This window comes from Chiloscyllium plagiosum, unplaced genomic scaffold (assembly GCF_037043375.1).
Source record: "Chiloscyllium plagiosum isolate Xiang-an unplaced genomic scaffold, Cpla_swu_hap1 HiC_scaffold_13, whole genome shotgun sequence".
Classification (NCBI taxonomy): domain Eukaryota; kingdom Metazoa; phylum Chordata; class Chondrichthyes; order Orectolobiformes; family Hemiscylliidae; genus Chiloscyllium; species Chiloscyllium plagiosum.
In genome coordinates this window covers 68167932-68192424 of record NW_028270151.1, presented here as the reverse complement: position 1 = coordinate 68192424, position 24493 = coordinate 68167932, and the positions used below count along the sequence as shown (strand labels likewise).

General features: G+C 41.3%; 1 protein-coding gene across 2 annotated transcripts in view; it reads right to left on the bottom strand.

The window, feature by feature from the left end:
• LOC122555828 (integral membrane protein 2C-like) overlaps positions 1-24493 on the bottom strand; it is a 78319-nt gene that overhangs the window by 14286 nt on the left and 39540 nt on the right. For both annotated transcript variants that reach the window (XM_043702007.2, XM_043702006.2), the window contains exon 2: positions 2929-3066. In XM_043702007.2, coding sequence (XP_043557942.1) covers positions 2929-3066 — 138 coding nt within the window. The remainder of the gene's footprint in view (positions 1-2928; positions 3067-24493) is intronic.

Below are 24493 nucleotides of genomic sequence, written 5' to 3'. Positions count from 1 at the left end.
GAGCTTTGTGCATGGTGTCCCTGCAGTCTATGTCTGACCTCCAAATGAAGTAGAAGACAGCTTGGGTGACTGCAACGGTGCAGGTTCAGGGAATGGGCCAGACCTGCATCACATAAAACAACAGAAAGAATACCTCACAGCTGATGACCTGGTTTTTACCCGCAATGGAGGGGGAGCGGTGCTTCCCAAAGCCCAGTTTGACTCCCTTTGGCAAGACACTCCACCCTAGTTTTTGAGTATTTACCAGCTCCTCTGAACCATATTCCCAGCACCTTCAGGTAATCTGTCCTGACGGTGAAGGGATAAAGGAACGGTTGGCCCAGTTCCCAATGGCCTCACTCTTGCCTCAATTTCCCTTGGCACCTGAGGCCAGTTCAAACTGGTCGCAGATGCTTATGAGTCTGCGTGCTGACAGTGGATCTGAGCAGAAAATGGCAACATCATCCATGTACAGAGAGGCTTTGACCTGCAGGCCCCCGCTGCCTGGAACAGTCACTCCTCTCAGGCTCACATCCTTCCTGATAGACTCAGTAAAAGGCTGAGTCCAAAAAGCAGAACACATAAACAAGGCAGGAGAGAGCAGGCAACCTGCCTGACCCCGGATCTGATCGAGAAGCTGATTCCCTCCCTTTGATTGAGACTGCAGTAACCATTGTAGAGAGAGGAGGAAAACTTCTTCAAGGCAGGCATCCTTTATTCCTGATGAAGGGCTTTTGCCTGAAACATCGATTTTTACTGCTCCTCGGATGCTGCCTGAACTGCTGTGCTCTTCCAGCAGATGCTGGAAAGCAGATTCTGGATTAGTGGTGCTGGAAGAGGACAGCAGTTCAGGCAGCATCCGAGGAGCAGTAAAAGCAACGTTTTGGGCAAAAGCCCTTCAACAGGAATAAAGTCAGAGAGCCTGAAGGGTGGAGAGATAAGCTAGAGGAGCCCATTTTGAAGGGTACGTCCCATGTGGAGGTGTGCGGTATCCTGTCAAAGGTCTTCCCCTGGTCCAGGCTGATGAGGCAGGCATTCACCCCTCTGTCCTGCATAAAGTTTATCTAGTTTTAGAAGATCTGACAAATTATTTAGTTCTAGTTAGACAGACTGGAGTCCAGACTGGTTCGAAGAAAGCACTTTAATCTCAGAGATGTTCTACAATATTGCCTTAAATTAATTCACTAGGCAATGATAGGAAAGAGGATGTGACTTAGTTATGTAATACATTTAAGAAGAATGTAATTTTATTAAAGTTCAAAATAAATTCACTTGTAATGTGCATACCCATGTTCAATTCTGTAACGACTGACCTTTTCATCAAATAAATCCAGTAGACTAAGAGCCTCCAAGGAGGACTGGTCCAGCTCCCCGCCCCCTCCCCCCACTCATTATCTGGAAATACAATAATGTTTCTTACTTTACTCAGTCGCAATGTTTCGCATTGCAGAATTCAAATTCAGTTCAGGAGTGAGAATGTGTGTGGTTGGGCTGTATTTCCAGAGATAGTGCTTACTGTTAGGATATTGCTATTAAGAGAACTGTCCAAAGATAAATCTGATGAATAAAGAATTCTATCTGCTGGTACATTGTGTATCTTGTACTTTAAGAAAAATTACTAGAGGCGTTAGAAATTTTTATAAGTGTCCCAAGTGGTTTAAAATAGAAGCAAATTATCATTATAGAAGCTGTTGCTGAAAATGTTAATGTTTTGGTATACTATACAATATGGGAAAAATATCAACTATATTTTATTTAAACATTTCAATTCTTAAAACAGATGACTTCAAATGAAAATATATCGAAATTATTTCAAAGCTTTCCACATGCAGTACTGTTAAATTGCTCAGAGACCACAATTGCAATTATAGAACCCCAGAAATACATCGTTTTCTAATGGTTTAATAATTTATAGAGTCATTTCAATTCTGAAAGACTAATCACAGCTGCTGATGCCTCACTGCTTGCAAAGTTGCAATAGGATCAGGTCTTCAAATTATTTTTTGTTTCTAAATGTTGTTTTTAATTGATCAATCTATACTTCCATAAACTGGTAGAAATCAAGCAGAATGCAAAAAGAGCCATGATCTTCTCTGTTGCAATTACTGATCAAATTGGTAAATCATTTAAAAAAAATCAAAGAAACAGAGAAATAGGAAGCATGCATCGCACAGTTAGCACAAACTAACCAATCTTTCGACTTTGCTTAAAATGTAAACCCCATTAAAAACTGAGGTGCTATAGGCATTGACTTGGTTTTCCAACAATTTGTCTCTAAATTAATCAACTCTGCATCAAATGGTGGATATTGAAAACTTTAAATGAACAGGTGCCAATTAAATATTCAAACAACCACGACATCCATATATAAAGAATTGAAAACAAATGAATCAAGTTGGAGAGTCAAATTAAAACCAGTGTTTTTAAAATGAAAGTTACAAATATAATTCTGTTTTTTCTAAATAATTAAGGATATACTAATAGAATTTAGGTATGCCTTTTTTAGCCTTAAGAGAAATTTCACGTCTAACGTAACCCAGCTATGTTTTGTAAAGTGGAATCTTGTTACAGATGTAGACACAAAGTAGAACATAAACACTTTGACAGAAGATTTACTTTTAAATATATTCCTTTAGAAGAAAATAGTATGGGTACATACCACACCGACCTCTCTGGGTCATTATTAAATAGATTGTTAATTTACTTGTACTTAAATAGAAGCGAGCAATTTTCAATTATGCCGTGCAGGAAATAGATATATCATCAGTCTACCACTTCACTTCTCAGCATGAATGGGACAGTAGGAAAATGAAAATTGCCTTACTTCTCAATGTCAAAGTGGTGTTGTGAAAATCTATTTGAAGTTGTTCTGCTTTTTTATTATATCCAAAATTTGTTTTTCTACTCTAAGGAACATTATATTTTCAGTCAATAAAATATATACTATACCCGAGTAACAAAGTAATGCTTGTAGACGTATACTGTCCCCAATATCAGTCCAGAAAGAAGAATAACCAATCCAAGTGTCAGACACCAGAAGCCACTAACAGTAGACTTCCGAGTTCTTGCTGGTACTGTATCCACATCCTGAAAGGAAAGAAATGCATTATTAGTAAGTATAGGTCATCTCTGTTTCATTTTATTTAGTTATTGGTGGTTCAGGTTGTGCCAAGGAGCTTCAGTAGTCACATACAAAGTTTGACTGTACACTTCTAGGAAATCGATCCTATCTCATGATGCCAAAAGTATCAGGTCTTATAGAGTCATAGAGTCATACAGTATGGAAACAGACCCTTTGGTCCAACTAATCCATGCCGACCATGTTCCCCAGCTAAACTAGTCTCACTTGCCTGCATTTGGCCCATATTCCTCAAACCGTTCTTATTCATATACTTACCCAAATATCTTTTAAATGTTGTAACTGTACCTGCATCCATCACTTCCTCTGGCAGTTCATTCCACATACGAACGACTCTCTAAAAAAGTTGCCCTGCATGTCCTTTTTAAATTTTTCTCCTCTCACCTTAAAAATATGCCCCCTTATTTTGAACTCCCTCACCATAGGGAAAAGGATTTTGCTTATCGATGCCCCTCAAGATTTTACAAACCTCTATAAAGTCACCCCCAACCCTTTGCACCTGTCCTCCATAATTCTCGACATCCTTAGCTATGAATATTTCCAATCACCCAGCCTTCTGAAGTGAGTGCGAAAGACTAACAATCTTCAGAGAAAGAATTTCTCATTTCTGTCTTAAATGGGAAACCTCTGATTTTTAAAATTTGTCCTTGGTTTTTGGCTGTCAAGCCTCTTCAGAATCCTAAATTTTCCAATGAGATACATTTATCTAAACCCCAATGAATAGGAACACAATGGGCTCAACCTTTTGTGAAAAAAGGCAAACCCTTCACCCCAAGAATCAACCTAGTGAACTTCTCTGTACTCTCTCCAGTTCAAATACATCCCTCCTTATATAAAGTGGCCAAAACTATGGACAGTTATTACTCCAAATGCAGTTTCATTAGTGCCCTATATGGTACTGTTGTAGAAAGCTTTCCCGACACTTATACCTCATCATCCCTGCAAAAATGGCCACTTTTCCATGTTGCATTCCTAATTACTTGCTGAACCTGCACCATATCATTTTGTAATTCATGTGCAAGACCCCTATAATCCTCTATTCTACAGCATCCTGCTGTTTAAATCATATGGTTTTTTGCTAATCTTCCTGCCAAAACATGGACATCATCACACTTTCCTACATTATACCCCAACTGCCAAATTCTTCTTCACTCACAGAGCCTATTTATATCCCTTTGTAAACTCTTTTTATCCTCCTCACAACTTGTTTTTCTGTCTTTGCATCATCAGAAAATCTGGCCACAATACATCTGCCCCTTCACCCAGCTAAAGGCAGATTGGAAATAATTGTTCCCTACAACACTCCATTAATTTCACTTCGCCCACCAAAAAAAAATGCACTTTATCCCGATTGGCCGTTTCTGTTGTTAGCCAATTTTCTAACCTTGCTAATATGTCACCTCAACACTTGAGTTCTCATCTTGTTCAGTAACCTTTTAGGTAACAGCCCATTAACTGCCATTTGAAAATCTGAATACTGTTGTTTCTCCTTTATCCATCGAAAAGAATTTGTTCCCAGAATGGTTGGTTCTAGAAAACTGACCAAAGTACACTCTATGATTTCATCCATAAGGCAATGTTTGCCAGTTTCATTTATCCAATCTATATGAAGGTTTAAATCTCGCAGATTATTGCAGTACCTTCCTTACAAACTGCCAGTTTTCCTTGTTTATACAGAGTAGCTACTGCCAGCAACCTATAAACCACTCCAACCATTGCTGTTGTTATTGTCCACCTGAATTGAATCCACATTTTAATAATCAGAATCCAGATCATTTCTCACTATTGTATAGATCTCATCATTGCTTAACAAGTCACTTCACCTCATTTGCTTTTCTTCCTATTCTTGCTAAATGTCAAATAACATGACTATTCAGATTCAACTGTGTGACTTTGCAAACATGTCTCTGCAAAGACTATCATATCATTCCCACTTCTGTGTCTTATGATCCTGCGTCACAGCTACCTGATGAAGGAGCAGCGCTCTGAAAGCTAGTACTTCCAAATCAACCTGTTGGATTATAACCTGGTGTTATGTGATTTTTAAGTTATTTCAAACTGTACTATCAATTCATCCACCTTGATGTGAATGCTACACAAATTCAAATAGAAAGCTCTGATTTTATCTTTTTACCACTCTTCCATAAGCAGACATTATTTATTGGTTCTCTCTAAAGCTTGCAAACTTTCTGTCTTCCTGTCACACTCTGGTTACCATACTGACATAACTATCTTGCTTTATTGCCTTGTCTTTTCTCTTAAACTTTCCAAGCCTTGTCACATGTAATCCCGCCCACAAACCCACAATTTTGGAGCTCTCTCCACAGTTTTGGTTGTCCAATTCACCAAGGAGGAGAAAGTGAGGAATGCAAATGCTGGAGATCAGAATCGAGAGTGTGGTGCTGTAAAAGCACAGCAGGTCAGGCAGCATCCAAGGAGCAAGAGAATTGACATTTTGGACATAAGCCCTTCATCAGGAATGGAATTCACTAAGAATTGGAATTATCCAATTCACCAAGATGATGTTCCCATCAATGTTCATGTGAAGACCAGTAGAGCAGTTTAGTGTGGTTTGAATTGAAAGTCCTTTCCCCCACACTAATCTCTGAGCCACACATTTAGATCTCTGATCTTATTTAGAGTCCTAAAGTCATAGAGATGTACAGTATGGAAACAGACCCTTCGGTCCAACCCACCCATGCTGACCAGCTATCCCAACCCAATCCAGTGCCACCTGCCAACACCCGACCCATATCCCTCCAATACCTCCCTATTCATATACCCATCCAAATGCCTTTTAAATGTTGCAATTGTACCAGCCTCCACCACTTCCTCTGGCAGCTCATTCCAAACACGTACCACCCTCTGTGTGAAAACGTTGCGCCTCAAGTCTCTTTTATATCTTTCCTCTCTCATCCTAAACCTATGCTCTCCAGTTTTGGACTCCCCCACCCCAGGGAAAAGAATTTGTTTATTTATCCTATCAATGCCCCTCATCATTTTGTAAACCTCTATAAGGTCACCCCTCAACCTCCGACGCTCCAGGGAAAATAGCCCCAGCCTGTTCAGCCTCTCCCCATAGCTCAAATACTCCAACCCTGACAACATCCTATGAACCTGCACTCCAAGGTCTCTTTGTTCAGCAACACTCCCTAGGACCTTACCATTAAGTGTATAAGTCCTGCTAAGATTTGCTTTCCCAAAATGCAGCACTGCGCACTGATCTGAATTAAACTCCATCTGCCACTTCTCAGCCCATTGGCCCATCTGATCAAAATCCTGTGTAATCTGAGGTAACCTTGTTCACTGTCCACTACACCTCCAATTTTGGTGTCATCTGCAAATTTACTAACTGTACCTCTTATGCTCACATCCAAATCATTTATGTAAATGACAAAAAGTAGAGGACCCAGCACCGATCCTTGTGGCACTCCATTGGTCACAGGCCTCCAGTCTGTAAAACAACCCTCCAACACCACCTTCGGTCTTCAAATCTGTATCCAAATGGCTAGTTCTCCCTGTATTCCATGAGATCTAACCTTGCTAATCAGTCTCCCATGGGGAACCTTGTCATACGCCTTACTGAAGTCCATATAGATCACGATCACCGCTTGGCTCTCACCAATCCTCTTTGTTACTTCTTCGAAAACCTCAATCAAGTTTGTGAGACATGATTTCCCATGCACAAAACCATGTTTACTATCCCTAATCAGTACTTGCCTTTCCAAATACATGTACTTCCTGTCTCTCAGGATTCCCTCCAACAACTTGCCCACCACCAATGTCAGGCTCACCGGTCTATAGTTCCCTGGCTTGTCTTTACTGCCCTTCTTAAAGAGTGGTACCACATTAGCCAACCTCCAATCTTCCGCCATCTCACCTGTGACTATCGATGATACAAATATCTCAGCAAGAGGCCCAGCAATCGCTTCTCTAGCTTCCCACAGAGTTCTCGGGTTCACCTGATCAGGTCATGGGGATTTACCCACCTTTATGCATTTCAAGACATCCAGCACTTCCTCCTCTGTAATATTAACATTTTGCAAGGTGTCACCATCTATTTCCCTACAGACTATATCCTCCATATCCTTTTCCACAGTAAATTCTGATGCAAAATACTCATTTAGTATCTCCCCCATCTCCTGCGGCTCCACACAAAGGCTGCCCTGCTGATCTTTGAGGGGCCCTATTCTCTCCCTAGTTACCCTTTTGTCCTTAATGTATTTGTAAAAACCCTTTGGATTCTCCTTAATTCTATTTGCCAAAGCTATCTCATGTCCCCTTTTTGCCCTCCTGATTTCCCTCTTAAGTATACTCCTACTGCCTTTATACTCTTCTAAGGATTCACTCGATCTATCCTGTCTATACCTTACATATGCTTCCTTCTTTTTCTTAACCAAACCCTCAATTTCTTTAGTCATCCAGCATTCCCTATACCAACTAGCCTTTCCTTTCACCCTAACAGGAATATACTTTCTCTGGACTCTCGTTATCTCAGTTCTGAAAGCTTCCCATTTTCCAGCCGTCCCTTTACCTGTGAACATCTGCCTCCAATCAGATTTTGAAAGTTCTTGCCTAGTACTGTCAAAATTGGCCTTTCTCCAATTTACGAGGAGAAAGTGAGGTCTGCAGATGCTGGAGATCAAAGTTGAAACTTTATTGCTGGAACAGCACAGCAGGTCAGGCAGCATCCAGGGAACAGGAAATTCGACGTTTCGGGCACAGGCCGAAGAAGGGCCTGAAGAAGGGCCTGTGCCCGAAACGTCGAATCTCCTGTTCCCTGGATGCTGCCTGACCTGCTGTGCTGTTCCAGCAATAAAGTTTCAACTTTCTCCAATTTAGAACTTCAACTTTTAGATTTGGTGTATCCTTTTCCATCACTATTTTAAATCTAATAGAATTATGGTCGTTGGCCCCAAAGTGCCCCCCCACTGACACCTTAGTCATCTGCCCTGCTTTATTTCCCAAGAATAGGTCAAGTTTTGCACCTTCTCTAGTAGGTACATCCACATACTGAATCAGAAAATGTTCTTGTACACATTTAACAAATTCCTCTCCATCTAAACCCTTAACACTATGGCAGTCCCAGTCTATGTTTGGAAAGTAACCCTGGTTAAAAACCATACAACACCAAGTTGTAGACCAACAGGTTTATTTGGAAGCTCTAGCTTTTGGAGCGCAGCTCCTTCATCAGGTAGCTGTGGGACGGGATCATAACACAGAATTTATAGTAAAAGATTACAGTGTCATGCAACTGAAATGACATTTTGAACAAACGTAGATTGCTGTTCAGTCTTTCATTATTTAGAATGGATTGCAGGTTTCAATTCATTAATATGTAAATCCCAGAAATTCTTTTAAGGCACATTCTCCAGGTAACTTAAGGTTTTGTGAAAAAAAAGCGAGATCTCAGCTCAGACAATGCATTAACCTTATTTACCCGACACCAATTTGCTCCTAGATCTATCGCAGACATAAGGGAAACTTGTTGTTTCTCATTTACATGATTGCAACATCTCACAAGCCTGAACCTGCTCAGCTTGCTGTTTGAGCACTCAGCAGGGGACTGAATAACATCAACTGATGTCTGGTGCAATGAGCCTGCTCTTCTTAAAGGGGAACTGCATGGAATGAGAAGGACCTGCTGTAAGCTGTCTGCTTGCAACAGTCATACAAATAGGGTCCTGGCAAAGAGAGCGTTCCTAAGTCAGCGTGTGACACTGGAACTATGGAGGTTGGCACCACAAGAAAGACCATGTTCCTGCCTGAGGCTCAGGAGAGCTCAAAAGTCTTTCAACTTTTAGAATGTGCTACAGGTTTCAATTCATTAATATGTAAATCCCAGAACGTCTTTTAAGTCGCAATCTCGAGATAACTTAAGGTTTTATTAAAAAAAAGGTGACATCTCGGGTCAGACAATGTATTAAATATATGAGGTTAGAGTCTGTCTGTAACCACCAAAACAGGCCAGCACCAGCAGAACACAAGGATAACTGCACCGCTTGAGACTTACAGCAAAGTTGCATTTGGGAGCATGGCATCCAGCATCTCTGGCTGCAATAAAAATGACAGTATTTGCTGCTTTATACCTTCTCCCAAATCCTGCCTCACCATGATCCTGCTGACTAGAGGCCACAATGGGATTTGAAAACAAATGTGAGGATTTTGGAATGGAGACATTGCTTAAATCAAGAGCAAGCATGGGGGGTGATGGGTGAACAGAACTTGATGGCAGTAAGGACACAGGCAGGAGAGAGACTTGGACAGCTTCAAGCTGACAGAGTGAGTAGAATATTGGTGGCTGGCCAGAACTATTGAAATAGTCAATTCAAGAGCTAAACAAATTGTAAAATGAGCATAAATTCTGCAGCAGATCAGCTGAGACAGGCCAGAATCAGGCAATATTACAAAGGTGGAAGTAGATGGTTTTAACAATGAAAAATGTACTTATTACAGAGGAGGTGGTACTGGATGTCTTGAAACACATAAAAGTGGATTGGTCCCTAGGCCCTGATCAGGGGTACCCTAGAACTCTGTGGGCAGGTAGGGAAGTGATTGCTGGGCCCCTTGCTGCGATATTTGGATCACAGATAAGGTGCCAGAAGACTGAAGGTTGGCTAACGTGGTGCCACTAATTAAGAAAGGTGGTAAGGAAAAGCCAGGGAACTATAGACCAGTGAGCCTGACATTGGTGGTGGGCAATTTGTTGGAGGGAATCCTGAGGGAAAGGATTTATGTGTGGTTAGAAAGGCAAGGACTAATTCGGGAGAGTCAGCATGGCTTTGTGTGTGGGAAATCATGTCTCATGAACTTGATTGAGTTTTTTTGAAGAAGTAACTAAGAGGATTCATGAGGGCGGATTGGTGGACATGATCTATATGGACTTCAGTAAGGCGTTCAACAAGGTTCTTCATGGAAGATTGGTTAACAAGACTAGATCTCATGGAATACAGGGAGAACTAGCCATTTGGATACAGAACTGGCTTGAAGGTAGAAGAGAGAGGGTGATGGTAGAGGGTTGCTTTTCAGACTGGAGACCTGCGACCAGTGGTATGCCACAAGCATCGGTGCTGGGTCCACGACATTTTGTCATTTATATAAATGATTTGGGTGTGAACATAGTTAAAAATCACACAACACCAGGTTATAGTCATAGGAGGTATAGTTAGTAAGTTTGCAAATAACACCAAAATTGGAAGTGCAGTGGACAGCGAATGTTACCTCAGAGTACAATGGGACCCTGATCAGATGGGCCAATCAGGCAGATGGAGTTTTATTTAGATAAATGCGAGGTGCTGCCTTTTAGAAAAGCAAATCAGAGCAGGACTTAATGATAAGGTCCTGGGGAGTGTTGCTGAACAAACAGACCTTGGAATGCAGGTTCATTATTCCTTGAAAGTAGAGTCACAGGTAGATAGGCTAGAAAAGACTATTGGTATGCTTTCCTTTATTGGTCAGAGCATACAACCGCTGCCATTCCTGAGCGTCGCAGGTTGCACATCAGTGCGTTAACCATTGCTGCATTTAAGCTCAATGCAACAAGCTGGCCTTGCTTCTTTTATTTGGGGCGGCACGGTGGCTCAGTGGTTAGCACTGCTGTCTCACAGCGCCAGGGTCCCAGGTTCAATTCCCGCCTCGGGCAACTGTCTGTGTGGAGTTTGCACATTCTCCCAGTTTCTGTGTGGGTTTCCTCCGGGTGCTCCGGTTTCCTCCCACAGTCCAAAGTTGTGCAGGTTAGGTGAATTGGCCATGCTAAATTGTCCCTAGTGTTAGGTGCAGGGTAAATGTAGGGGAATGGGCCTGGGTGGGTTACTCTTCGGAGGGTCAGTGTGGACTTGTTGGGCCAAAGGGCCTGTTTCCACACTGTAGGGAATCTAATACAAATCAATGTTGCCGCTGTACAGGACATTGGTTAGGTCACTTTGGAATATTGTGTGCAGTTCTGGTCTTCATCCTATTGCAAGGATGTTATGAAACTTGAAAGGGCTCAGAAAAGATTTAAAAGGATGTTGCCAGGGTTGGAACACTTGAGCTATTTGGAGAGGTTGGATAGGCTGGGGCTTCTTTCCTTGGAGCACTGGAGACTCAGGGGTGACCTTATAGGGGTTTATAAAATCATGAGGGGCATAGACCAGATAAATAGACAAGGTCTTTTCTCTGGGGTGGTGGGGGGTGGGGGAGTCCAGATCTACAGGCCATAGGTTTCGAGTGAGAGGGGAAAGATATAAAAGGGACTTAAGGGGCAACGTTTTCACTCAGAAGGTGGTGTGTGTATGGAATGAGCTGCCAGGTGAAGCGGTGGAGGCTTCAACTACAATATTTAAAAGGTGTCTGGATGAGTATATGAAAAGGAAGTATTTAGAGGGATATGGACAAGTACTGGCACATGGGTTAGGATATCTGGTTGGCATGGACAAGTTGGACTGAAGGTTCTGTTTCTGTACTGTACATCTCTGTGACTCCATGACTCTATTCAGATGCTCATCTCGGGGTTAATTAAAAGACCAAAGTTGCAATCAACACAGTTCAGAAAGAAAGATGCCAACATGAGAGACCATGTAAATTGCTAGGGAACTGAGGTCACAGAGGGGATTGAAGACCACAACTTGGGTTTTCTCAATTTTTAAATAGATGGGATGTCTGTACCTCAAGTACTGGACTGTCAGACAAGCAGTCTGACCATTTTGACACAACAGAGGAGTTGAGAGGTTGCGGTAGGGATTGACATCACTATGGCCAATTGGAAAACTGTTGGTGCATTTATGATAGGAGTGTTTTTCCTGGCATCGGATGTTACATGGGCCATGCTAATGACACAGCACACCCACTTAAGGCCCTCTGGCTTCCAGTGAACCAACTCCAGACACAGTGTATAGCCCAATTTCTCAGACTAAAAGACCTGAAGTAATACTCGAAAATACAGTAATCTCCATCTCTCCTCTCCCTCCTCATAAACACAATTGCGATTATGTTAGTTAACAATCTTTTTAAGAATGATGTATATTGTCTGTGCTTTTGTAACCAAACTTTGAATGATAGGAAATGGTTCTTTGGTTGCTTGGGCAACAGATGACTCACTGATGAAATGGAATTCAAGGATGCGAGCATAAGAGGTACAGTTAGTAAGTTTGCAGATGATACCAAACGTTGGAGATGTAGTAGACAACGAAGAGGGTTACCTCAGATTACAACAGGATCTGGACCAGATGGGCAAATGGGCTGAGAAGTGGCAGATGGAGTTTAATTCAGATAAATGTGAGGTACTGCATTTTGGGAAAGTAAATCTTAGCAGGACTTATACACTTAGTGGTAAGGTCCTAGGGAGTGTTGTTGAACAAAGAGACCTTGGAGTGCAGGTTCATAGCTCCTTGAAAGTGGAGTCGCAGGTAGATAGGGTAGTGAAGAAGACGTTTGGTATGCTTTCCTTTATTAGTCAGAGTATTGAGTACAGGGGTTGGGAGGTCATGTTGCGGCTGTACAGGACATTGGTTAGGCCACTGTTGGAATAGTGCGTGCAATTCTGGTCTCCTTTCTATCGGAAAGATGTTGTGAAACTTGAAAGGGTTCAGAAAAGATTTACAAGGATGTTGCCAGGGTTGGAGGATCTGAGCTACAGGGACAGGCTGAACAGGCTGGGGCTGTTTTCCCTGGAGCGTCAGAGGCAGAGGGGTGACCTTATAGAGGTTTACAAAATTATGAGGGGCATGGATAGGATAAATAGACAAAGTCTTTTCCCTGGGGTCAGGGAGTCCAGAACTAGAGGGCATAGGTTTAGGGTGAGAGGGGAAAGATATACGAGAGACCTAAGGGGCAACTTTTTCACGCAGAGGGTGGTATGTGTATGGAATGAGCTGCCAGAGGATATGGTGGAGGCTGGTACAATTGCAACATTTAAGAGGCATTTGGATGGGTATATGAGTAGGAAGGGTTTGGAGGGATATGGGCCGGGTGCTGGCAAGTGGGACTAGATTGGGTTGGGATATCTGGTCAGCATGGAAGGGTCTCTTTCCATGCTGTACATTTCTATGACTCTATATTCTGCATGTTCACATCGGCTTCGGTGCCTCCCTTAGAAGAGAGAACTCATACTAATGTTTTAAGAATGAAGGACAGAGTTCCACAGAATGTTTTATTCACATATGGGAGTATAGTTAAATTTGTACACCTAAAATATCACTATACACATACACCAAAACATTGGAAAAATGAGCAAATTGCAACTCAGCACATAGTAAGCTGGAAATTGGTAAAGAAGCTTACTGGTTGACAAAGAATGTATGAATTCAGCAAACAGCCAGATATGCACAAATGATTTGCTTGAAACTCAGATATAAAGACAACAAAATGGTCAGACTTCCCTGTCATCATTATTAGGTAATGACAGGAACTTGTGCCAGCACACAAGTGTGGGTAAAGATATGGAAATCTGGAAGGCGCTACCATTAATTCCCATGTTCTACTGGCATGCTGGGATAGACTTTGCAGACCCAAGTAATCCAGAATGAGTGATTTGATCTTCAAGTCATTCTTACGAAGAACTACTGAAAATGTTCTGCCTTGTTAAGATATCATTTTTTTCTAAGGAGCATAAAGTCATAATTATTGTTGGACAACTCTCTAACCACGAAAGCTTACTGTTACATATGTGGTGTCTCATTTATTCCCAATAACATTTATAAAGCCATGGTTTTTAAGATGATAAAAATGTACATTTGTCATTTGATATGAGATTTCGATATTTCAGTTTTTACCTAAATCCCATGTATATGTTCCCATCTTTATTTTGTTTTAAAGGGATTCATAATCTGTGGCATTTACTTCATAGCTTGCTCTCTGTGAGAATTCTTAAAGCTGATTGGCTTATTAACCAGCTTAGTCACTTCACCAATGTTGGACACTAGAGATCACCAGAGATGGTTCAAGATTCAAAGCCACATTAGAATTGGTGAACTTGACATTTTAGTCCAATAAAATGTTGTAGTGAGCTTTTGTTGAAATCAGCAGTGAGCACAATTTCTTCACCCCTGCCTACAAATTTCAGACCAATGAGTACACCAGTATTGCACCCAAAAGTTGATCATTTTGGGGATTTCATGTCAAACTGTACCTGATAAGTAATACTGCCGCATTCTGAATCCAGCTCACTAAACATTAAATAAATAATCTTCAGGAATGTTATCAAACTCCCCCCACATTGCCACGGTAACGAGGGGAATTACATGAACAGGGTGTCAGCCAAAGTTACAGTGATGGGGAGAAAAGAACCTTCGAGAAAATGCATTCGTTGTGTGTTAATTAGATGCCTAAACGCATGGTTATACAACCAACTGCTTCTGAAGGAAAATAAATAAATTGGACAGGAGCCTGGAGTAGCTTCACAAGAAAAGTGTGTTATTGTTATTGTTATTGAAGCTAATGTGTTTCAGCATCTGATCTGACTATCATCTGTTCAAGCATCCGACCAGCTTGTAAGCAATGGGAATCTAACAGCACGGGGTGAGGGCTGCAGCCAATTTCCAACACCCTTCAGAGGTAGGTTGTAGTATATATCTTTTATTTTAATTTGACAGAATAAATGCAGGATATTTCCCAAGTCCACATTAGCCCACTAGAATTATTGTTACATTCTAACATTGTGCCATGGAGTTATTATATTGCAGGAGACTGCCATTCAGCCCATTGAGCTCTCTCGGTCCCAACACTATGCTCAATCTCCACTGACCTGCACGTTTATTTCTCTGAAGTACCAATTCAAATTCCTTTTGAAATCATTGATCATTTCCAATTCCACAACAGTCATAGGTAGCAAGTTCCAAGTCATTAACACCTACTGTGTAAAAGTGTTCCTCACATTACGCCTGCACCTCTTGCCCAAAACCTAACACCTGAGTCTCTGCACCATCAGCTAATGGAATAACTCTTCTTTGTCTATCTTATCTGAACCAGTTATAATCTTATATATCTCTTTCAAATCTCCTATCAAGCTCCTATACCTCCAAGAAGAACAGTCACCAACTTGACCAAGCTTCTCTGAACCAATTTTAGCGCTAAAAGCCTCAGTAAATCATCTCTGCATCCTCTCAATGACTATCTGAAACTGTGATGACCAGAGTTACTCTAATAAAGATTTAACATAACTTTTTATTTATGAAGCCGAAGGTTTAAATGCTTTGTTAACTACTGTCTCAATATGGCCTGCCAGCTTCAAGGAACAATATAAGTAAAGCTCCAAATTCATTGGTCCTTGCACACGTACCATTAAGTATATATTGCCTTTTTCTGTCCCTTCTGCTGAAATACACTATAGTAGCTCATACTTCTCGGCATTAAATTTCATCTGCCACTGTGTGGTCATTATGCAAACGCACATCCTGTTTGCTGCTGATTGTTGTCATGCTCACAGTTTGCTACACCTCTAAGTTTGGTATCATTGAAAATGTATAAATTTTACCTCATTCCAAAATCTAACTCATTTACATATAACCAGAAATGGGTGTAGTCTAATCAGTAACACTTGGAAACACTGCCATCCACATGTTCAAGTCTGAAAAACAACTTATCATAAGTCGAGCATCTCAACTCAGAGGTAAGTACTTCCATAGACAATTTTTTAAAAATTAACTATTCCATCACAGAATCCTCATGACATTAAGCCACACATGAACAAAATTCCAAACAACTGGACACTAGCTGCAGATTTTAATTTAGAATTTTTAAACTACATATTACTTTTTTTGTCACATAGTTTGCAATTTAAAATATGTTGTGATTTGCACAGTCTCCACACTGTCCTGAGCAGAATTGAACAGCGTGTCAACCCTAATTTCTTACATTCACTCTTCCTAGCAAACAGTTAATGAGCACCAGTGATTAAAAATATGAAAGGAAAACAGTTGCAGTACTAGAAGAGAAATGAAACAGTAACCTAGATTTACCATCAAAGAGTCAGTACAAGCAATGAAGGGTAGAATGGTTCCTTCTGTGCTATGTGATCCAATGTCAGAGGTTCCATATCTCTTGATTCTTCCCTGAGCCAGACAGTGCGTAACAACTGTGAAAAAGGACTGAATAACTTTCAGATTGGAACCATCATGCCCATGACAGATGAAGGGAGAACCTATTTTTACAAAATACATACTGTTCATTTTTTGAAGCAGACTTAAAGCGACCACGACTGAAGAGAGAATGGGCCAGTTGGCCACTTCAAGAAATTTCCAGCAACTGTTGGGACAGAAAAACTAATTCTTCATCTCTCTGGAATGTTACAGCTCCCAATTTTATAAACTCCCGCATATAAAAAAAAAGTCCAACATGTGACCGCCTCGGTCATTTCCAAACAAAGAAAACCACTGAAAACTATTATGGCTGAAGTGCTCTACAGTTATCTCTTACAGGTTACAATAGTATTTGATGAGAGACATCAAGATTACCTTGTTAAGTTGAATTGCTGTCACATGACTGAAACTTCTAGTTTACCAACAAATTTGTTGATAAAACTGAACTATTCTCTTAGACTGCTTTTTAAGACCAAACAACTAGTTCAGCCAGAGCTTGCCTCAATCACCTACCTCTCTTGAAACATTAATTTTGCCCAAAACGTGAACTAATTTCCTGTCTGCAAGAATCATATTTTTACCGTTTCAACTGCTGCCACCTGTATCCAAGTTCCGATAAAAATAGGTTCTGCCAGACCCAGCACTGGATACTGACTGACTAATTCATATCAATTAATGTCCACCTCTTCTCTTTTTTAATAAAAAGAGATTTTTAATTGTAAGTTATTTTCTCATCGTTCTTCTGTATATGCTTGGGTGTGTACGTAATGCAAAAACATTTCCCTTGTGTTTGAATGTTTTAATAAATCATGTCATTTCTTGTTTAACTCTTTAAAAAATTTAATGCAGGTCATTTCAAAATTGGACGTCAGAGACAGAGGGTGATTTTTTTTAGAGGAGAGGGGAAGAGAAAAAGCAACAATAATTATAGGTCATTTTTGTTATGGTCGAAAAGTGTGGCACTGGGAAGGTCAGGCAGCATCTGAAGAGCAGGAGAGTCAAAGTATCAGGCATAAGCCCTTTGACGTTGATTCTCCTGCTCCTCGGATGCTGCCTGACCTGCTGAGCTTTTCCAGCACCATACTTTTCGACTCTGACTCTCCAGCATCTGCAGCCCTCACTTTCTCTTACCCTCTGTTATAGACTGAACAGGACCATGACAAAATAATGCAAATTACCTCTCACTTTTGTCTGTGACAAGGACAAAAGCATAAGACAAATATATATATATATATGTAAGTATTAATACATAAACGAACGAATTGTGGATGCTGGAAACCTGAAACAAGGACAGAAATAGCAGGACAATCTCTGTAGGTCTGCCAACAACTGTGGAGAGACAAAGGCAGCGGATAGAAGGGAACACCACCATCTTCAAGCTCCCCTCCAAGCCACTCACCATCCTGACTTGGAAATATATCTACCTTCTCTGTCTTTGGGCTGTATCTCCACCCATTGTTTACTCCTTACCCCCTCACCCCACCACATCTTCTGCATTAAAAACTAACTTTTTCATAGCTGCCATTGACTCTGAGGAACTGTCACTGGACTCAGAATGTTAACTCAAATTCCTCTCCACAGATGTCGACGGACCTGCTGAGATTTTCCAAAAAAGTCAGATTTTGTTTTAAACACAAATATCAAGATTGCTGATTGATACACATTTATGTTTATAACTCCTTTACAATACTCATAGCTTCGGACCATTATAACATAGCCTTAAGGTAAAGGTTATATTGAATGACTCAATTGATGTACAAAATTACTGCCACATTATAACCACACAGTTTTGCCGTTAAAATCTACATTACCATGAAATGAAATGAGTGAACCCAGTTTAAAGTACTATCAAAAGGAATGGAGAAAATAATGATTCCTCCAGATAATAAGCAACTAATTAACGAATGATCTCTGTCAAAACAATGGTAGAGCAAAGCTGAGAGTCACAGACATTGGTCTGTACTTTGAGCATCAACTACAATTCAGCAATATATTGCTACACCTCACTGGAGTGGTGCTCTGGAAATCAAGACCCATTATTCCCAGACACATTGTATGTGCTCAAAACCTCACGGCTGTCCTTCTTGAAGGCAACACATATTAATGCAAAGATATTCAGTTCCAAAGAGGCACTAAGAATAGATGAGAGAACCCTGGGGCAAGAATTGCGCGACTTTCAATGGCAGTGATTGATGCTGAACTCAGCTTCTGGTATTCCAAAAAGGACAGTCACAACTGCTGACTGGATTTACTTTGCATGGTGCAAATAATTTTGTACATTGTTGCACCACAAGTCATCAATTATTATTCCATTTGGATTCATTTCAATCTGGATAACACAAGCCCTTTTTCTCACATCAATATAACAATTATTTTGCCTGTAGGCACACATTGAAACTCACGGTGAGTGCAATCAATTATATATCGTTATAAAGGGGGCTAAGGGTGCAAGCAGGAGATTGGGAGTTAAGGCCACAGTCAGATCAAAGGTTGACCGGCCTAATATCACTCCCATTTCTTACATTATGGTCCTTTGTTTCACAAACCTAGTATTTTTCCCCCCTAAAAGTTGTTCCTTGGCTCAAGGAGACTCTGTCCTTGATTATTTTCAGAGGGGTAATAAACCAGGCCGGGCTCCGATCAGACTGATTTGGTACAGAACTAGAAAGGATTTTGAGCGGCCTTTTGTTTAAATGTAAACAGATGAGACTTCAGGCCTAGGTGGTCATGTTTTAGAAGTGACTTGCAGAATAAGACCATAAGACATAGGAGTGGAAGCAAGGCCATTTGGCCCATTGAGTCCATTCCACCATTTATTCATGGTTGATGAGTGTTTCAATTCCACTTATCTACATTCTCCCCGTAGCCCTTAATTCCTTGCGAGATCAAGAATTTATCAATCTCTGCTTTGAAGACACCCAATGTCCCGGCTTCCACTGTGCTCTGTGGCAATGAATTCAGCTCTCTGGCTGAAAATATGTCTCCTCATTTCCGTTCTAAATTGACCGTCTCTAATTTTAAGGCTGTGTACATGGGAACTAGTCTCCCTGCCTAATGGAAACAACTTCCCAGCATCCACCCTTTCTAAGCCATGCATTATCTTGTAAGTTTCTATTAGATCTCCCCTCAACGTTCTAAACTCTAATGAATACAATCCCAGGACCCTCAGCCGTTCATCGTATGTTAGGCCCACCATTCCAGGGATCATCTGTGTGAATCGCTGCTGGACACACTCCAGTGCCAGTATGTCCTTCCTGAGCGATGGGACCCAAAATTAGACACAGTATTCTAAATGGGGCCTAACTAGAGCTTTATAAAGTCTCAGTAGCACATCACTGCTTTTATATTCCAACTCTCTTGAGATAAATGACAAGATTACATTTGCTTTCTTAATCAACCTTTAGGGAATCCTGGATTAGCACTCCCAGATCCCTTTGTACTTTGGCTTTATGAATTTTCTCATGATTTAAAAAATAGTCCATGCCTGTGTCCTTTTTTCAAAGTGCAAGACCTCACATTGAATTCCATTAGCCATTTCTTGGACCACTCTCCTAAACTGTCTAAATCTTTCTGCAGCCTCCCCAACTCCTCAGTACTTTCTGCCTGTCCACCTAACTTTGTATCATCGGCAAACTTCGCCAGAATGAAAGGGGAGTGGTCAGCTCTCTAGCTGAGCAGTTTAGTACAGTCCAGAACTGGTTGGGAGTTCAACAGTTAGCGGAGTGGAAACTTTCTCTCCTCCTAACTTCAACCTGTAAGCATGTGTTCCATTTATACAGGTTTTTAAAAGGGGTTTACTTATTGCGACTGTTGTGTATATTCAGAACAGCATACTGGAGTCTTATTTGGATAGACTGAGTTCTGAAGGGGTGCTTTATTCTGTTCTTGGTGTTTCACTGTGCAATTTTGTGAATAAATGTTTGGCTGTTTTTAGCCTGGTAGTCCAGGCTAACTTACTCCGTGTAATTTTCACTGTACACTTGCAGAAACAAATTGCAAAGTTATGGTCTGGGCTGCCTGCTTAAGAATGTTTGGAGTGGTCTGGTGTAGTCCAACCTTGTGCGAGATTTTAAATAGCGAGTGGTAGGTGCTAGTGCCTTTATTTCGGATGTTGGTTTGGTTGGGTAGACAAAGCTTGGGATAATAATGGCAGTCCGCTCAAGTTTTCTGGAAGTGGATGCGGTGACTTTGGAAGGTTTGCAAAAGGTGAATAAGACCAAGCTGCAGCAATTAGCAGACAAGCTGGGGTTGGAACTGCCTGCTTCTGTGAGGACAGGAGAGATAATTACAGCAGTAGCTTAGAATTTAAACTTGCTGGAGAAACCATCAGAATCTATAGAGATGGCAAGAATTCAATTGCAAATGGAGCAGCTAAAGTTAGAGGCGAGAGATAAGGAAATGGCAGCAGAAATGAAACAGTTAGAGTTACAATTAAAATCAGAAGAGAGAGAAAAAGAGAGAGCATTTGAACTTCAAAAACTGACTCTTCAAAAGGAAAGTCACTTAAAAGGCTGGAGATAAAAGACTGAAGGTAACCTTAGCAAGGAAGTAGTGTGAACTCATGTGGAAGAGCAGAGAGTTAAAACAGCAAGGTCAGTAGCTGAAGTGGCTGATGATTATGAGCTGGTCCATAAAACAGGGTTTGGCTTCCAGAATCAATTTCAGTCCATGAGGGAGAGAAATTGGGGCAAAGAGAAATCCTCACATGGAAAGGGAAAGGTAGATCTCAGTGGAGATCATAAGGATAACTTACCACAGGATAAAAAAGAAACCCTTGAGGGGGACAAAGAAGTTAAAATGCTCCAGTGTTTTCATTGTAATAAAGTGGGCCACATGAAATCACAGTGGTGGTGGATTAGGGGAAAGCCAGATGTAGGAAAACCAGACAAGCTGGAAGTTTTGCTGGACTGGTAACAAAAGGCACAAGGGAAGTTAAACAACTGCCTCTAATTATACAAGATGTTCTGAGATTGATTAAGGAGGATGTGCTAGATCTGCTTAAAAAATATACATGCAAGGGTAAAGTTTATTCACATAAGCCAGGAGCAGTGGGTAAGAAGGTTGAATATTAAGGGACACAGAATCCTCTCAGTTTGAAATGCTGAAGGATGAAGAAATATGCACTCGTGAGGGACTATTGCCAGAAAAGGTACTTGTAACAGGAATTCATGGTGAGACAAAAAGCACTCAATTATGTAAAGTGAGGCTAGAGAGTCCAGAGAAGAGTGGAGAATTTGTGGTAGGAGTACTGGACAAACTCTCAGCTCCAGGAATACAATTTGTCCTTGCAAATGATATAGCTGATTCACCGGTAGGTGTGCTGCCTACTCTAGTTGAAAAGCCAATGGAGATGCAGGCAACTAAAGACATGGAGAATGGTTATCCAGGAATTTCCCTGATTGTGTGATCACAAGATCACAGAGGCACAAGCTGAAGCAGGAGAGATCAAAAGGCAAAGATAAGGAAGCTGACACAGTGTTATCTGAAACTTCCTTTGATCAGATAAGTGGCACAGAGAAGGAGCAAATAGGTAAACATACCAGTATCTTTAGCTCTGCTAAGGTGATTGAATTACAGACGAGAACTTAAAACAGTTAAATCAGATGGCATTTACATAGAAGGAAAGTGAATGCATCCCTCGGTGTTATTACTTAACAAATTATGTCTTAATGAGAAAATGGAGATGATCACACATTCAAGCAGATGAGAAATAGACAGCGATTCATCAAATTGTTCTGCCAGTAGGGTATAGAAAAGAGGTGCTGCGAGTGGCACATGAGCTACCAATTGGAGGTCATTTGGGGTGAGGGAAACACAGGCTAAAATACACAGCTATTTTTACTGGCCGGACTACACAAAGATGTAGTTGAATTTTGACAGACATGTCATCAATGTCAGCTAATTGGAAAACCACAGGCAGTAATAAAACCTGCACCTTTAAACCCTATTCCAGCATTTGCAGAGCCTTTCACAAGAGTCTTGATTGATTGTGTAGGCCCCCTACCTCAAACAAAAAGTGGGAATAAGTATTTATTAACAATAATGGATATGTCAACTAGATTTCCAGAGGCAATCCCATTACGCAAGATCACAGCAAAAACGGGCTGTAGAAGAATTACTTAAATTATTTACTAGATACGGACTGACAATAGAGATCCAGTCTGATCAAGGATCAAACTTCACATCCAAACTATTCAAGGGGGTTATGGATAACTTGGGAATAAAGCAATTCAAATCTACTGTATACCATCCGGAATCACAGGGAGAGCTGGAGAGATGGCATCAAACACTAAAGACCATGTTGCGGGCTTATGGTCAGGATTATCCAAATGATTGGGATAGGGAAATTCTGTTGGTACTTTTTGTGATCAGACATGCACTGAATGAATTGACCAAATTCAGTCCAGTTGAATTAATTTTTGGGCATGAAGTAAGAGGACCATTAAAATTGTTTAAGGAGGAACAGTAGCGTTTACTTGAGACACGGTTGAAAGCCGCGGCATGGCACATTTTGCGCGGCCTTCGGTGACTAAGCTACAGCGGATCATGGCCCTTCGGGTTGCCTTGAATTCAATACTGACACAAAATGCAAAGAAAGAATTTGCTTTCGTTAGACAAAGGCTGTTCGAATATGGGGATAGGCCAGGGAAGTATTTAGCGGACCTGACTAGGATAAAGCATGTTCCCCAATCCATTACTGCAATCAGAGACAGCATTGGGTCCTTACATATGATGGTAAAAAGATTCATGAGGCTTTTCGGAGCTTTTACTCTGAATTTTATCAGTCTGAAGGTTGCGAAGACAGGAGGGCTAAAATGGAGACGTTTTTTAAGAACCTGGACCTCCCAGGGGTAACCTTGGAACAGGGCTCTCTCCTTAATGCCCCCTTGACAGTTCAGGAAATACAGCAGGCAGCTAGGCAACTTCACAGTGGGAAAGCGCCTGGCTCTGATGGTCTTCCGGGTGAGTTTTATAAGGAGTTTATAGGGATTCTATCAGGGCCAATGTTGGAGATGTACAGTTACTCCTATATGCATGAATGCCGACCACCATCTTTGAGAGAAGCTAATATTTCCTTAATTCTTAAGAAGGGGAGTGTTCCTGAGGATTGTGCCTCATACAGGCCCATCTGTCTATTAAATTCAGATTTCAAGATTCTGAGCAAGGTCCTGGCGCTGAGATTGGAAAGGGTATTGCCCCATATTGTTAAAGAGGACCAGGAAGGCTTTATAAGGGGCCATAGGTCCTCTAATAATATTAGAAGGTTGCTGAATGTGGTCCAAGTTTGTCAGCAACAATCGATTCAGGGGTTGGTGATTTCCTTAGCTGCAGAGAAAGCATTTGATTGGGTGGAATGGCTGTATCTTTTTTATGTCTTAGAACAGTTTGGGTTGGGTGGGGTCTTTGCTAGGTGGATGGAGGTTTTATATTTCCACCCTCTGGCCGTGGTCATCACCAACGGGGTGAAGTCTGGGAATTTTACGATTGGCAGAGGTAGTCATCAAGGCTGCCCCCCTTTTATCGTTGTTGTTTACGTTGGTGATAGAGCCGCTGGCAGAGGCCATTCATCAGAACGTCCATATAACTGCTCCGGAAGTGGGATCGAGGGCACACAAGATTACACTGTATGCGGATGATGTCCTTCTGTTTTTATTGAACCCGATGACCTCTGTACCCCATTTGATACAATGTATCAATTCATGTGGGGCTATTTCAGGATATAAGATTAACTATAACAGGCTATGCCTTTGGGGAACCCTAAGGGTGTGTCAGAAGTTGAAGGTGGCTCTAAGTTCCCTTTTAAGTGGTCATGGGCAGGATTCCGATACCTAGGCATTTTTATTACCCCCAAGATTGATCTGTTATTTCGGACTAACTTTGCTCACTCGCTCGACAATATTAGGCGAGATCTCCAGAGATGGGAGGCTCTTCCAATCTCATGGCTGGGCCGAATATCTCTCATTAAGATGAATGTTCTTCCTCGTTTGCTTTATCTCATGCATATGCTCCCTATAACGTTTCCCAGGTCAACGCTGCGGAAGTGTATGTGGTGGTTCGGTTCCTTTGTCTGGCATCGTGGGTGGCCCCTCATCAAACTTACTAAATTGCAGTTGCCTCAAGGAGGGGGAGGAGTTGATTTCCCAGATATCAGAAGGTATCAGTTGAGTTCCCTGAAGTCTTTTGTCTGTGATTGGGTAGGTAACGATCAGAACTCAATATGGCTGGACATTGAGGCCTCCCAGGCAAAGTGCCCTCTTATTAACCTGTTGTTCATGGATAACATGAGGACAGTTATGGACCATTGCCGGAACCCCATTGT